The sequence below is a fragment of the Stegodyphus dumicola genome, chromosome 5 (genome assembly GCF_044657685.1).
Source record: "Stegodyphus dumicola isolate Sdum_Otavi_A_Nest chromosome 5, ASM4465768v1".
Taxonomy (NCBI): Eukaryota; Metazoa; Arthropoda; class Arachnida; order Araneae; family Eresidae; genus Stegodyphus; species Stegodyphus dumicola.
Genome location: NC_140772.1, coordinates 51,181,251 through 51,198,414, shown reverse-complemented (window position 1 = coordinate 51,198,414; position 17,164 = coordinate 51,181,251). Strand labels below are relative to the sequence as shown.

Below are 17,164 nucleotides of genomic sequence, written 5' to 3'. Positions count from 1 at the left end.
ATAACTGTATCCACAAAATCACGCATAAAAGTAACTTTGATTTTAATTTGCAAAAGAATTTTCAAATTAATGTTGAAAATATTTACCTTTATTCATCGAATACGACGAATTAGATCAAAAAATCAGAATTAGTACTAAATTTAGTTTAGAGAATTCAGAGCGGTTTGGATTTAATTGGAAAAGCAAAATAACAAATTGGAAAGAAAAATAACAAATTACAGAAAGTTTGGGAAATTGGCAAATCATTTCAATCAATTGATAATTTAAAAAGCTAAATATAACAGTTACAGAATATTCCATGCTTGTCAGTACTGAACAAAAGAAAAATGCATTATTAATTGTTAAGAAATAACTGAAATATCTCAAGTGCGTGTTATACAACCGAAACGATGATTTATATTTAACAAATAAGCAGCAGAGATACCGGAAATGAAACAAGGTATATAGGTAGAAATTAATAATTCTATGAAGCTTAGCACAAGGTGTGGCATTGGTATAAGAAAATAAAACAAATATTCGGGCCGCTCATGCCCGTGCTCTTATGTTTCTATAGGTCCTATGAAGGAAACTAAAAAATAATTATTTAATCAAATTATTTCCCTCGTAATTATGCGCCATTGCTAATTATAAGTCTGTGCTTGTCTAAACTCGACTGTAAGCTATTATTGATCCCAGTTCGTGTTGAACTCATGCCGGTGTCGATTGTACGCAATGCTGTGCTGTGGCTGTGTCGATTCTGAGTCGATAGGATATTGGTGGCAACCTCATGCAGTGTTGAAGGTATGCCTGCGAGAACATTCTACAAGGTGACGTACCCGCATTTATTATTTTTCCCATAATTACATCATTATAAAAACTTCTTTTTATCGTGTCGATCGTATGCCAATATCTAGTATTGAGCCGGTGTCAATTTCGATATTGTGTTGGAGTCGATTTCACGTGCAGTGTCGATTTCATGCAGTGCTGATTCAAGCAATATCGGCGAAATGAATGTAATGAACGACCACCATTCCTAATAGCAATTAAAATGGGAATAAATCATCAAGTAGGAAAATTAAACTAACGTAAATAAATATTTATGTATGTAATACACCAGAAACTTCAGAAAGAATATAAGACAATAATAAACTATACACTCTATGTCTCTTGGGAACACGCGAATTAGTCTTTAAAAGGACTATTGAGGAATTTTCTTTTAGCTTTGTGAAACAAAACAGAAATCGGAAGAAGAGCGTATGAGAATCTTTTGTTCAGCCATAAAATTAACAAGTGACCCAACTTGGGTTACAAGAAGCCAATCACTTCTGGCTTAACAGAATAACGTAATAACTAATAATTTCAACATGTGGTAAATTAGCCTATAACGGCTCACAGAATACTTTAACGCGGAGGAAGAGATATGGTTTGTAGTAAACCGGCGAAACAAAGCTTAATGGCTAGAATACTCAACGCCGCTAACGCAAGTGTCTAATAATCACAGCACAACGTGGCCTGGAATAGGCAGACACACACTAAAACTAACTTCCGAAACTCTTGCTTACATAGCACTTCATTCTACCTTAGTCTGAATTAACTCTCGCAATCTCATTTACATTCTAACATGAAAAGCGTAGGTAAAAAGAGAATAATAGGAAAGTACTAGCTTAAAATGAACTAGTATTTAAAAATAAATAGATAAACATCACAAAGCGCTCATATTTCACACAGGAAGTTAAGTTTTTCTGATACAGTATCTTTGAATGCAGTTTTATCGAAAATTAAATGCTATAATTGTATAAAAAATTGATATTAATTTTTTATTCTGATAACTGAAGTTTAACACGTTCTTTTCTTTCAGAGGGAGCTTTATCCTTTCGGCCGAGACATTAACAATGGTGGGTCATATCTATCTCACACAGGTACCCAAATCTCTTCTGATTTGTGGCAGTCTCCAAGTTTGGCTTTTGTCTAGCACTCTGTTTCACACGGCACACGAATTTACTCTTAGCACAAATTTGCACGTTCGGTTTGATACAGCGCAGCACTTTAATAGATGCATGGTGAAAATCGGTAAATCTTCCTTATATTTGGAATATTAAAACTAGTTTCATTTGCCATGTGAACTTACGAACCAAATGCATGCAAGAACATATGAACTAAATGCATGCAAGTTTTCATGCTTGTTTTGCAAATGATAGTAATTGTAAAACTTCATTTGAGTTTCCACATATTTATTTATTTGTGCATGCCTGAAATTGGTTTTACAAATTTCAATGAAAATTAGCAACAACATACTTGTGTTTTATATCTTTATTTTCAACGGTCAGGATTTCGTGGCTGTTGAAAAGCATTACAGCTTTTTGAAGTGTTAAAAATAGTAAAGGAATATAAGGCGTGTGAATGAGAAATTGGAAAAATATAAAAATCCATCCGTAGTTTTCGATGTAGCGCCGTTTTAGATATTTCATGAAATTTTAAAAGTTTGTTATTGGTGATCAAGTTCGTTAGAAAGTTCACCATTGGCAATCAAAAATTCTATATTATCATTTTATTTCGGATATTTTATAAAATATTAGCAAATTCTTTGACTGTTATGCATTTCTTGTTAAATAAATAAATTTATACATATATTTTTTTAGCAAAATTGAGAGTTCAAGGTTGGAAAACCTTCTTTGTTAGATACAAGCTTAAGAGTGTGAATTCACATTCAGCTTCCATACGAAAACGCTCGTATGCACGTTATACATGGGGAAAATCATGAAAACGCCCATGCAGCCAGCTTTTCTCGGGATTCGAAACTCGGACCGAACTACCAGTGTTCAGCGACTTTGCCGCTCGGCCGCTAAGAGACCCATTGCAAAAATGAGTTGAAAGCATTGCAGAATGAAACGACAGTTTTCGCGCCAATATTTTTCCTTTCTTATTTCTCACAGCATAACGATATGCTTATCATTTCTAACACTGCAAATAGAGTGGCGTTATAATAAGTCACTTTTCGTATCTCAGTTTTGCTTATCATTCTGAGACAAATACAATGCATTTTCTCTGCAGTTGCTCTCTCGCAGTTACGAGTAAAAGAAGAAATTCCTTATTTCTCTTTTATAACGAGTAATAACTTTAAAAAAAAAAAACGAATTGCGTATTCTGCTGATTTTGACCAAAGTTATGAAAAATATTGAAGATGATATTATTTAAGAAATAGATCAGAACGATGTTAAAGGTGAAATGGAGAACAGTGATATTCATCCATTCTCGCCTTTAATAGAGACTTCTGAAAACTGCTGGAAAATTAAAATTCGAATGCCGATATTATATTTAATTAGTGTGTATATCAGAATTAAATAGCTTTTAAATAAATTTAAATTGTTTGAATCATCATATCATACATGTGATCGAATCATTCATAAATCCTTTTGAACATGTAAGTAAGCTGAATCCCAAACTTTAAGTAATAAAAAAATTATCAGAGGATCTCAACTTATGCATGAAAATATCAATATTGTGATGTAGCCGTTCCTCAATAGACACTAATGCCGGCTAGCTTTAAAAGGATTTATTAACAGAGCACACAGGAACGGTTACAAACAAAAGAAATATATATAAAAATGAAACATAAACGAAATGGAACATCAAACATTGAGAATAACATAACATAGTAAGCTATCATCATGGCGGTTGGAGGTCGACTGACGTTTTTTTTTCATATCGCCACGAGATGGCGTTTAAATAAAATAGTTCGGGTACAGTTCATGAGTTCATGGCGTGAATAAAATAGTTCAATTACACTTAAATAGGTCTGTTACATCCTCCCCCTCTGACTTCGTAGACGTCTCGGCAAGAAGTCAGGAACTGACATTTGTCTACTTTGTGCAGCGGGCGGAGAATCAGATGGATGGGCTCCAGTTTGACAAGCAGGAAATTTAGTGTCACCAGCACCTTGTGCAACAGGTGCAGATTCGGGTGGTATTACACGTTTCGGGCGTCCTCTGTTCTTTAAGGGAACCACTGGAGTTACACGAGCTGTGTTTTGAAACTTATTTCGATCTTGATATGGATTCAAGGCTGAAACATGATACTTGCCGAGAATTTTGTCTGGTTCATGAGGATCGGCAATATCATAAGTGGTTGGAGATCTTGTAGTCACTATCACATAAGGACCATCTCTCTTGGGCATGAATTTAGCAGTTTTCTTCAGTGGACCTTTGCTGATTGGATGGAGGGTGACCCAAACTTTATCTCCAGGAACAAATTTCGGTGTTTCTCTTCGTTTTCTGTCAGCATAACGTTTCTGTTTATCTTGATGCATTTCGACTCTTTCTCGTACCTGTTGTACATTTCTTGCAAAACGTTTCAAATATGGAGTAATTTCGGGAACAAAATTATCGTTCTCAATTACGGCTTTTATATCATGCTTTACATCATCTAAGGTTCGTAACTCTCGTGCAAATTGAAGAAAAGCAGCAGAATGTCCAGTTGAATCACATTTGGCTGTATTCAAAGCAAACCTTATTAATGGCAGTTTATCCTTCCATGACTGATGGTCGTTACCAACAAGTATTGCTAAACGTGGTTTCAGATCTCTATTCTTCATTTCAACTGGGTTAGATTGTGGGTGATAGACAGGAGTAAGACTTTGATCAATGTTCAAGATATAGCATAGTTGTTGCATAACAGCACTAGTAAACTGGGTACCATTATCACTTATTATTTTCCTGGATAACCCAAATCGAAGGGCAACTTCCTCCAAAAGAATAGTGGCACATTCTCTGGCCGTGGCTTCCTTTAAAGCAAATAGTTCTGTCCACTTCGTGGCACAGTCCTGCATAATAAAAATCCATTTTTCACCAGACGGTGTTTCAGGAAGGGGACCGAAAAGATCAATTGACAAGGTCTCAAAACTTTGAGCATAGACTGGAGTTTGAAGTAAGCCAGATGGCTTTTGATTAGTGGCTTCTCCCCCTACTTTGAAGACAGTGTGATATTTGTTAAGCAATGCATCAGTTGCAAGCCGTTGGGCTGTAGTTAATTGTTGTCCTTCGTTTTCTCGTAGTTGGCAGTTGTTTACAACAACTGGGGTTTCTTCCAGTACTTGGGATTGATGAGGTTTCACGAAGCTATATTTTCTTCGAGGTTCATCAGAAAAGTTCCGCTTATTCTCAGCAAGATTTAAAACAATTTTAGCTTTTTGAAGAAAGTCAGTTCCTAACAGAGTCGAGTTTTTTTTGGCATCAGGCAACACAAGGAGCGGAGTTTTGAACTCTCTGCCTTCGAGAAGAATGATTTGTTCGGTGCGAAGTACCTCTTTTTCAGATACCAAACCATCAGCGAAAGACACTTGTAGTGTTGTCTTTTCAAATACTGCATCTTGTTTTTGCAGAATATGATAGAGGGATTCACTTGCAATTGAGTGACTAGCACCAGTGTCGGCGAAAGCTGTACCGGAAACACCACCAATACTAATTGGAAATACAGCAGTCCGAGTGGAAGATAAACAGGATCGGATTTGGATAGTGCCAAAATTTGATGAATTTGAAGTCTTTTGGGGGATTACAGTCTGGACATTTAGACTTGATAAAACCAGTTTTTCCGCACCCATAGCATGTTAAAGGAGGTCGCTTTTCCTCTGTTTGTTGCTGAACACGATTTGAAAAGGTTTTATGAGTTCCCTGTATGTCACCTGTTCGATTTTCTACTTTGTGTTTGGATGGATTAGTCGGTTTGTAAGAATAGTTCCGCCTGCCAGGAAGTTCAGTTTTATAATTCGTATTTTTAACACGTACAGCTTCATAATCATCCAATTTCTGTACTAATTCAGATGAACTCTTTATTTTTCCCCAAGTATCAATAAAATGCTCCTTAACGTCACTACTGACTCTTCTTTTAAGCTGATCCGTCAGGACCAAGTCTTTGAGTGATTCAAAGTCTGTAACATCGAGACTATGGAGCCACTCTTCGAGAGAATTGTTTAATTCGTAAGTAAAATCTTTCCATAAAGACCCAGGGTGTTTATGGTGTGTAGTAAGTTTAATTCGAAATGATTCAGCATTTAATTTGAATCTTTGTAGCAGAATCTTCTTGATGTAAGAATAATCTTCTAATTTGTCTTTTGGTTCTCTTAAAATAATTTGCGAAATGTCTATAGGCAGAAGAGGTAGGAGATGAGTGATGTAATCTATTTGTTTTATATTAACTTTCTCACATTGTCTTTCAAAAATTTGCAGGTAGGTTGCAATGTCAGAAGTTCCTGTAAATTTAGGGATTAGGTGTTGAATATTTGTTCCAATAGCTGCATTTGAAGCAAAGGCGGTTTAGTTAGGGTTTGAGCTAGCAGCTGCCAGGTTTAACTTTAAACGTTCCAATTCTAATAAAAGTTCTTCTTCTTTTCTTTGACGTGTCTCCAGATCGTTGCTTTCACGTTGTTTTTGTTGTCTAGTTTCGATTAAAGTTTCCAGAAGATTCCTGGTAAAAGCCTCATCATAAGTGTCAGAATTGACAATAAGATCTTTAAGATCTATTATTCGCATAGTGTCGTTTACAGTGAAACCCAGTTCTGCAGCGAGAGTTTTTAAATCCTCTTTTCGTGCTTTGGCAAGGTAAGCCATAATTATATGAGAGGTCAGGGGGGAGGGAAAAGATGAAGTTGAATTTGTTGTTATTTCGATTTTATTCACAATACAGTATTTTAGAATTAATAATTATACCTTTAAGTAAAATGTATATACCTCTATTAAACAACATGTATGAATGTAAACAATGTTACTCGTACATTTATATACCACTATTAAACAGTATTTATAAATGTAAACAATAATACTCACAAAGTTTATTATTTCGGAGTCGTAAAAATATCATAAAATGCCCTCATAAATTCAACTTGTATCAAGAAAATAACATATAATAGATTGCTCAAAAATTGTTTACTACTTAGCAAAACATACCAAACATACAGAAATGTCTTACCATAAGCTCTTATATTTAAGCTGAATTCTTCAAAATCTTAATCCTAACAAAATATTAAGCTAATTAAGCAACACACATTTAGTAACTCTTTTACTTTAATTAAATAGTCATTCGATTTTATTCATAAGTATTTTCTTTCTCTTCAAGAAATATTTTTTAAGACATGCATTCAGAAAACAATCGTAATTTCTTAAAGTATTATACCATAATCATTTTCTCAAAATGTTCGTCGAAAGATAAATCTACAAGTACAATATTTTATTTTATGTAGAATAAAACATTTAATAATGAACAACAGCACTCAAAGAAAATAAAAATAATAAAAGATTTGACGTAAACACATCATAAATCATCGCTAGTCTAAACATTTCCGCGGGGGGGAAACATCTGCTGCTGTATGTCAGAATCGAAACTAATAAATTCTAATGAACAAAGTCCATGAATATATCCAAACTTTAACATCAAAACATGTATTCAGTGAAACAATATTCACAAATTAATTTACTATGCGCATTAACATTTTAAAATAACAAATTACAATTCAAGAAATAACGTTTGGTTAACAGAAAGCCGTTTGCTTTCGTTTAATACTCTTACGTAGTATCAATAAATCAGATTTCAGTAAGGAATTTACATTTGCTTTAAGAAGCAGCTTATAATAAATAATCAGTTTAAAAGAACTTTAAACTCAGATTAAACGATAATGTAAAAGAAACTTAACTTTTCCGTTGAAATTGTCCAGTTGATGATTCGATGTGCTAGCAGCACGGTATGGCAATTTTAATTCCAGAATTGGTTTCCAGAATATTTGACCAGTAGTCCACACCTGAAAAGAAACTGAGCCGATCTCCAGCAACTAAAAGTTAAATTCGGGAGTAAGAGCTTGTTAAAGCCAAACGGAAATTCTAAACATTTTGTTGCGCCATTTTGGATTCAAATTTAGTTGGGCGCCAATGTGATGTAGCCGTTCCTCAATAGACACTAATGCCGGCTAGCTTTAAAAGGATTTATTAACAGAGCACACAGGAACGGTTACAAACAAAAGAAATATATATAAAAATGAAACATAAACGAAATGGAACATCAAACATTGAGAATAACATAACATAGTAAGCTATCATCATGGCGGTTGGAGGTCGACTGACGTTTTTTTTTTCATATCGCCACGAGATGACGTTTAAATAAAATAGTTCGGGTACAGTTCATGAGTTCATGGCGTGAATAAAATAGTTCAATTACACTTAAATAGGTCTGTTACATCCTCCCCCTCTGACTTCGTAGACGTCTCGGCAAGAAGTCAGGAACTGACATTTGTCTACTTTGTGCAGCGGGCGGAGAATCAGATGGATGGGCTCCAGTTTGACAAGCAGGAAATTTAGTGTCACCAGCACCTTGTGCAACAGGTGCAGATTCGGGTGGTATTACACGTTTCGGGCGTCTTCTGTTCTTTAAGGGAACCACTGGAGTTACACGAGCTGTGTTTTGAAACTTATTTCGATCTTGATATGGATTCAAGGCTGAAACATGATACTTGCCGAGAATTTTGTCTGGTTCATGAGGATCGGCAATATCATAAGTGGTTGGAGATCTTGTAGTCACTATCACATAAGGACCATCTCTCTTGGGCATGAATTTAGCAGTTTTCTTCAGTGGACCTTTGCTGATTGGATGGAGGGTGACCCAAACTTTATCTCCAGGAACAAATTTCGGTGTTTCTCTTCGTTTTCTGTCAGCATAACGTTTCTGTTTATCTTGATGCATTTCGACTCTTTCTCGTACCTGTTGTACATTTCTTGCAAAACGTTTCAAATATGGAGTAATTTCGGGAACAAAATTATCGTTCTCAATTACGGCTTTTATATCATGCTTTACATCATCTAAGGTTCCTAACTCTCGTGCAAATTGAAGAAAAGCAGCAGAATGTCCAGTTGAATCACATTTGGCTGTATTCAAAGCAAACCTTATTAATGGCAGTTTATCCTTCCATGACTGATGGTCGTTACCAACAAGTATTGCTAAACGTGGTTTCAGATATCTATTCTTCCTTTCAACTGGGTTAGATTGTGGGTGATAGACAGGAGTAAGACTTTGATCAATGTTCAAGATATAGCATAGTTGTTGCATAACTAGTAAACTGGGTACCATTATCACTTATTATTTTCCTGGATAACCCAAATCGAAGGGCAACTTCCTCCAAAAGAATAGTGGCACATTCTCTGGCCGTGGCTTCCTTTAAAGCAAATAGTTCTGTCCACTTCGTGGCACAGTCCTGCACAATAAAAATCCATTTTTCACCAGACGGTGTTTCAGGAAGGGGACCGAAAAGATCAATTGAAAAGGTCTCAAAACTTTGAGCATAGACTGGAGTTTGAAGTAAGCCAGATGGCTTTTGTTTAGTGGCTTCTCCCCCTACTTTGAAGACAGTGTGATATTTGTTAAGCAATGCATCAGTTGCAAGCCGTTGGGCTGTAGTTAATTGTTGTCCTTCGTTTTCTCGTAGTTGGCAGTTGTTTACAACAACTGGGGTTTCTTCCAGTACTTGGGATTGATGAGGTTTCACGAAGCTATATTTTCTTCGAGGTTCATCAGAAAAGTTCCGCTTATTCTCAGCAAGATTTAAAACAATTTTAGCTTTTTGAAGAAAGTCAGTTCCTAACAGAGTCGAGTTTTTTTTGGCATCAGGCAACACAAGGAGCGGAGTTTTGAACTCTCTGCCTTCGAGAAGAATGATTTGTTCGGTGCGAAGTACCTCTTTTTCAGATACCAAACCATCAGCGAAAGACACTTGTAGTGTTGTCTTTTCAAATACTGCATCTTGTTTTTGCAGAATATGATAGAGGGATTCACTTGCAATTGAGTGACTAGCACCAGTGTCGGCGAAAGCTGTACCGGAAACACCACCAATACTAATTGGAAATACAGCAGTCCGAGTGGAAGATAAACAGGATCGGATTTGGATAGTGCCAAAATTTGATGAATTTGAAGTCTTTTGGGGGATTACAGTCTGGACATTTAGACTTGATAAAACCAGTTTTTCCGCACCCATAGCATGTTAAAGGAGGTCGCTTTTCCTCTGTTTGTTGCTGAACACGATTTGAAAAGGTTTTATGAGTTCCCTGTATGTCACCTGTTCGATTTTCTACTTTGTGTTTGGATGGATTAGTCGGTTTGTAAGAATAGTTCCGCCTGCCAGGAAGTTCAGTTTTATAATTCGTATTTTTAACACGTACAGCTTCATAATCATCCAATTTCTGTACTAATTCAGATGAACTCTTTATTTTTCCCCAAGTATCAATAAAATGCTCCTTAACGTCACTACTGACTCTTCTTTTAAGCTGATCCGTCAGGACCAAGTCTTTGAGTGATTCAAAGTCTGTAACATCGAGACTATGGAGCCACTCTTCGAGAGAATTGTTTAATTCGTAAGTAAAATCTTTCCATAAAGACCCAGGGTGTTTATGGTGTGTAGTAAGTTTAATTCGAAATGATTCAGCATTTAATTTGAATCTTTGTAGCAGAATCTTCTTGATGTAAGAATAATCTTCTAATTTGTCTTTTGGTTCTCTTAAAATAATTTGCGAAATGTCTATAGGCAGAAGAGGTAGGAGATGAGTGATGTAATCTATTTGTTTTATATTAACTTTCTCACATTGTCTTTCAAAAATTTGCAGGTAGGTTGCAATGTCAGAAGTTCCTGTAAATTTAGGGATTAGGTGTTGAATATTTGTTCCAATAGCTGCATTTGAAGCAAAGGCGGTTTAGTTAGGGTTTGAGCTAGCAGCTGCCAGGTTTAACTTTAAACGTTCCAATTCTAATAAAAGTTCTTCTTCTTTTCTTTGACGTGTCTCCAGATCGTTGCTTTCACGTTGTTTTTGTTGTCTAGTTTCGATTAAAGTTTCCAGAAGATTCCTGGTAAAAGCCTCATCATAAGTGTCAGAATTGACAATAAGATCTTTAAGATCTATTATTCGCATAGTGTCGTTTACAGTGAAACCCAGTTCTGCAGCGAGAGTTTTTAAATCCTCTTTTCGTGCTTTGGCAAGGTAAGCCATAATTATATGAGAGGTCAGGGGGGAGGGAAAAGATGAAGTTGAATTTGTTGTTATTTCGATTTTATTCACAATACAGTATTTTAGAATTAATAATTATACCTTTAAGTAAAATGTATATACCTCTATTAAACAACATGTATGAATGTAAACAATGTTACTCGTACATTTATATACCACTATTAAACAGTATTTATAAATGTAAACAATAATACTCACAAAGTTTATTATTTCGGAGTCGTAAAAATATCATAAAATGCCCTCATAAATTCAACTTGTATCAAGAAAATAACATATAATAGATTGCTCAAAAATTGTTTACTACTTAGCAAAACATACCAAACATACAGAAATGTCTTACCATAAGCTCTTATATTTAAGCTGAATTCTTCAAAATCTTAATCCTAACAAAATATTAAGCTAATTAAGCAACACACATTTAGTAACTCTTTTACTTTAATTAAATAGTCATTCGATTTTATTCATAAGTATTTTCTTTCTCTTCAAGAAATATTTTTTAAGACATGCATTCAGAAAACAATCGTAATTTCTTAAAGTATTATACCATAATCATTTTCTCAAAATGTTCGTCGAAAGATAAATCTACAAGTACAATATTTTATTTTATGTAGAATAAAACATTTAATAATGAACAACAGCACTCAAAGAAAATAAAAATAATAAAAGATTTGACGTAAACACATCATAAATCATCGCTAGTCTAAACATTTCCGCGGGGGGGAAACATCTGCTGCTGTATGTCAGAATCGAAACTAATAAATTCTAATGAACAAAGTCCATGAATATATCCAAACTTTAACATCAAAACATGTATTCAGTGAAACAATATTCACAAATTAATTTACTATGCGCATTAACATTTTAAAATAACAAATTACAATTCAAGAAATAACGTTTGGTTAACAGAAAGCCGTTTGCTTTCGTTTAATACTCTTACGTAGTATCAATAAATCAGATTTCAGTAAGGAATTTACATTTGCTTTAAGAAGCAGCTTATAATAAATAATCAGTTTAAAAGAACTTTAAACTCAGATTAAACGATAATGTAAAAGAAACTTAACTTTTCCGTTGAAATTGTCCAGTTGATGATTCGATGTGCTAGCAGCACGGTATGGCAATTTTAATTCCAGAATTGGTTTCCAGAATATTTGACCAGTAGTCCACACCTGAAAAGAAACTGAGCCGATCTCCAGCAACTAAAAGTTAAATTCGGGAGTAAGAGCTTGTTAAAGCCAAACGGAAATTCTAAACATTTTGTTGCGCCATTTTGGATTCAAATTTAGTTGGGCGCCAATGTGATGTAGCCGTTCCTCAATAGACACTAATGCCGGCTAGCTTTAAAAGGATTTATTAACAGAGCACACAGGAACGGTTACAAACAAAAGAAATATATATAAAAATGAAACATAAACGAAATGGAACATCAAACATTGAGAATAACATAACATAGTAAGCTATCATCATGGCGGTTGGAGGTCGACTGACGTTTTTTTTTTCATATCGCCACGAGATGACGTTTAAATAAAATAGTTCGGGTACAGTTCATGAGTTCATGGCGTGAATAAAATAGTTCAATTACACTTAAATAGGTCTGTTACATCCTCCCCCTCTGACTTCGTAGACGTCTCGGCAAGAAGTCAGGAACTGACATTTGTCTACTTTGTGCAGCGGGCGGAGAATCAGATGGATGGGCTCCAGTTTGACAAGCAGGAAATTTAGTGTCACCAGCACCTTGTGCAACAGGTGCAGATTCGGGTGGTATTACACGTTTCGGGCGTCTTCTGTTCTTTAAGGGAACCACTGGAGTTACACGAGCTGTGTTTTGAAACTTATTTCGATCTTGATATGGATTCAAGGCTGAAACATGATACTTGCCGAGAATTTTGTCTGGTTCATGAGGATCGGCAATATCATAAGTGGTTGGAGATCTTGTAGTCACTATCACATAAGGACCATCTCTCTTGGGCATGAATTTAGCAGTTTTCTTCAGTGGACCTTTGCTGATTGGATGGAGGGTGACCCAAACTTTATCTCCAGGAACAAATTTCGGTGTTTCTCTTCGTTTTCTGTCAGCATAACGTTTCTGTTTATCTTGATGCATTTCGACTCTTTCTCGTACCTGTTGTACATTTCTTGCAAAACGTTTCAAATATGGAGTAATTTCGGGAACAAAATTATCGTTCTCAATTACGGCTTTTATATCATGCTTTACATCATCTAAGGTTCCTAACTCTCGTGCAAATTGAAGAAAAGCAGCAGAATGTCCAGTTGAATCACATTTGGCTGTATTCAAAGCAAACCTTATTAATGGCAGTTTATCCTTCCATGACTGATGGTCGTTACCAACAAGTATTGCTAAACGTGGTTTCAGATATCTATTCTTCCTTTCAACTGGGTTAGATTGTGGGTGATAGACAGGAGTAAGACTTTGATCAATGTTCAAGATATAGCATAGTTGTTGCATAACTAGTAAACTGGGTACCATTATCACTTATTATTTTCCTGGATAACCCAAATCGAAGGGCAACTTCCTCCAAAAGAATAGTGGCACATTCTCTGGCCGTGGCTTCCTTTAAAGCAAATAGTTCTGTCCACTTCGTGGCACAGTCCTGCACAATAAAAATCCATTTTTCACCAGACGGTGTTTCAGGAAGGGGACCGAAAAGATCAATTGAAAAGGTCTCAAAACTTTGAGCATAGACTGGAGTTTGAAGTAAGCCAGATGGCTTTTGTTTAGTGGCTTCTCCCCCTACTTTGAAGACAGTGTGATATTTGTTAAGCAATGCATCAGTTGCAAGCCGTTGGGCTGTAGTTAATTGTTGTCCTTCGTTTTCTCGTAGTTGGCAGTTGTTTACAACAACTGGGGTTTCTTCCAGTACTTGGGATTGATGAGGTTTCACGAAGCTATATTTTCTTCGAGGTTCATCAGAAAAGTTCCACTTATTCTCAGCAAGATTTAAAACAATTTTAGCTTTTTGAAGAAAGTCAGTTCCTAACAGAGTCGAGTTTTTTTTGGCATCAGGCAACACAAGGAGCGGAGTTTTGAACTCTCTGCCTTCGAGAAGAATGATTTGTTCGGTGCGAAGTACCTCTTTTTCAGATACCAAACCATCAGCGAAAGACACTTGTAGTGTTGTCTTTTCAAATACTGCATCTTGTTTTTGCAGAATATGATAGAGGGATTCACTTGCAATTGAGTGACTAGCACCAGTGTCGGCGAAAGCTGTACCGGAAACACCACCAATACTAATTGGAAATACAGCAGTCCGAGTGGAAGATAAACAGGATCGGATTTGGATAGTGCCAAAATTTGATGAATTTGAAGTCTTTTGGGGGATTACAGTCTGGACATTTAGACTTGATAAAACCAGTTTTTCCGCACCCATAGCATGTTAAAGGAGGTCGCTTTTCCTCTGTTTGTTGCTGAACACGATTTGAAAAGGTTTTATGAGTTCCCTGTATGTCACCTGTTCGATTTTCTACTTTGTGTTTGGATGGATTAGTCGGTTTGTAAGAATAGTTCCGCCTGCCAGGAAGTTCAGTTTTATAATTCGTATTTTTAACACGTACAGCTTCATAATCATCCAATTTCTGTACTAATTCAGATGAACTCTTTATTTTTCCCCAAGTATCAATAAAATGCTCCTTAACGTCACTACTGACTCTTCTTTTAAGCTGATCCGTCAGGACCAAGTCTTTGAGTGATTCAAAGTCTGTAACATCGAGACTATGGAGCCACTCTTCGAGATAATTGTTTAATTCGTAAGTAAAATCTTTCCATGAAGACCCAGGGTGTTTATGGTGTGTAGTAAGTTTAATTCGAAATGATTCAGCATTTAATTTGAATCTTTGTAGCAGAATCTTCTTGATGTAAGAATAATCTTCTAATTTGTCTTTTGGTTCTCTTAAAATAATTTGCGAAATGTCTATAGGCAGAAGAGGTAGGAGATGAGTGATGTAATCTATTTGTTTTATATTAACTTTCTCACATTGTCTTTCAAAAATTTGCAGGTAGGTTGCAATGTCAGAAGTTCCTGTAAATTTAGGGATTAGGTGTTGAATATTTGTTCCAATAGCTGCATTTGAAGCAAAGGCGGTATAGTTAGGGTTTGAGCTAGCAGCTGCCAGGTTTAACTTTAAACGTTCCAATTCTAATAAAAGTTCTTCTTCTTTTCTTTGACGTGTCTCCAGATCGTTGCTTTCACGTTGTTTTTGTTGTCTAGTTTCGATTAAAGTTTCCAGAAGATTCCTGGTAAAAGCCTCATCATAAGTGTCAGAATTGACAATAAGATCTTTAAGATCTATTATTCGCATAGTGTCGTTTACAGTGAAACCCAGTTCTGCAGCGAGAGTTTTTAAATCCTCTTTTCGTGCTTTGGCAAGGTAAGCCATAATTATATGAGAGGTCAGGGGGGAGGGAAAAGATGAAGTTGAATTTGTTGTTATTTCGATTTTATTCACAATACAGTATTTTAGAATTAATAATTATACCTTTAAGTAAAATGTATATACCTCTATTAAACAACATGTATGAATGTAAAGAATGTTACTCGTACATTTATATACCACTATTAAACAGTATTTATAAATGTAAACAATAATACTCACAAAGTTTATTATTTCGGAGTCGTAAAAATATCATAAAATGCCCTCATAAATTCAACTTGTATCAAGAAAATAACATATAATAGATTGCTCAAAAATTGTTTACTACTTAGCAAAACATACCAAACATACAGAAATGTCTTACCATAAGCTTTTATATTTAAGCTGAATTCTTCAAAATCTTAATCCTAACAAAATATTAAGCTAATTAAGCAACACACATTTAGTAACTCTTTTACTTTAATTAAATAGTCATTCGATTTTATTCATAAGTATTTTCTTTCTCTTCAAGAAATATTTTTTAAGACATGCATTCAGAAAACAATCGTAATTTCTTAAAGTATTATACCATAATCATTTTCTCAAAATGTTCGTCGAAAGATAAATCTACAAGTACAATATTTTATTTTATGTAGAATAAAACATTTAATAATGAACAACAGCACTCAAAGAAAATAAAAATAATAAAAGATTTGACGTAAACACATCATAAATCATCGCTAGTCTAAACATTTCCGCGGGGGGGAAACATCTGCTGCTGTATGTCAGAATCGAAACTAATAAATTCTAATGAACAAAGTCCATGAATATATCCAAACTTTAACATCAAAACATGTATTCAGTGAAACAATATTCACAAATTAATTTACTATGCGCATTAACATTTTAAAATAACAAATTACAATTCAAGAAATAACGTTTGGTTAACAGAAAGCCGTTTGCTTTCGTTTAATACTCTTACGTAGTATCAATAAATCAGATTTCAGTAAGGAATTTACATTTGCTTTAAGAAGCAGCTTATAATAAATAATCAGTTTAAAAGAACTTTAAACTCAGATTAAACGATAATGTAAAAGAAACTTAACTTTTCCGTTGAAATTGTCCAGTTGATGATTCGATGTGCTAGCAGCACGGTATGGCAATTTTAATTCCAGAATTGGTTTCCAGAATATTTGACCAGTAGTCCACACCTGAAAAGAAACTGAGCCGATCTCCAGCAACTAAAAGTTAAATTCGGGAGTAAGAGCTTGTTAAAGCCAAACGGAAATTCTAAACATTTTGTTGCGCCATTTTGGATTCAAATTTAGTTGGGCGCCAATGTGATGTAGCCGTTCCTCAATAGACACTAATGCCGGCTAGCTTTAAAAGGATTTATTAACAGAGCACACAGGAACGGTTACAAACAAAAGAAATATATATAAAAATGAAACATAAACGAAATGGAACATCAAACATTGAGAATAACATAACATAGTAAGCTATCATCATGGCGGTTGGAGGTCGACTAACGTTTTTTTTTTCATATCGCCACGAGATGACGTTTAAATAAAATAGTTCGGGTACAGTTAATGAGTTCATGGCGTGAATAAAATAGTTCAATTACACTTAAATAGGTCTGTTACATCCTCCCCCTCTGACTTCGTAGACGTCTCGGCAAGAAGTCAGGAACTGACATTTGTCTACTTTGTGCAGCGGGCGGAGAATCAGATGGATGGGCTCCAGTTTGACAAGCAGGAAATTTAGTGTCACCAGCACCTTGTGCAACAGGT

General features: G+C 35.2%; 1 protein-coding gene across 6 annotated transcripts in view; it reads left to right on the top strand.

The window, feature by feature from the left end:
• The window catches only part of LOC118180955 (uncharacterized), a 196,124-nt gene that overhangs the window by 100,753 nt on the left and 78,207 nt on the right, over window positions 1–17,164 (top strand). For 5 of the 6 annotated variants that reach the window (XM_085816646.1, XM_085816644.1, XM_035350039.2 and 2 more), the window contains exon 7: window positions 1,838–1,898. In XM_085816646.1, the coding sequence (XP_085672772.1) occupies window positions 1,838–1,898 (61 nt within the window). The remainder of the gene's footprint in view (window positions 1–1,837; window positions 1,899–17,164) is intronic. The other variant, XM_035350038.2, reaches the window with a different exon arrangement.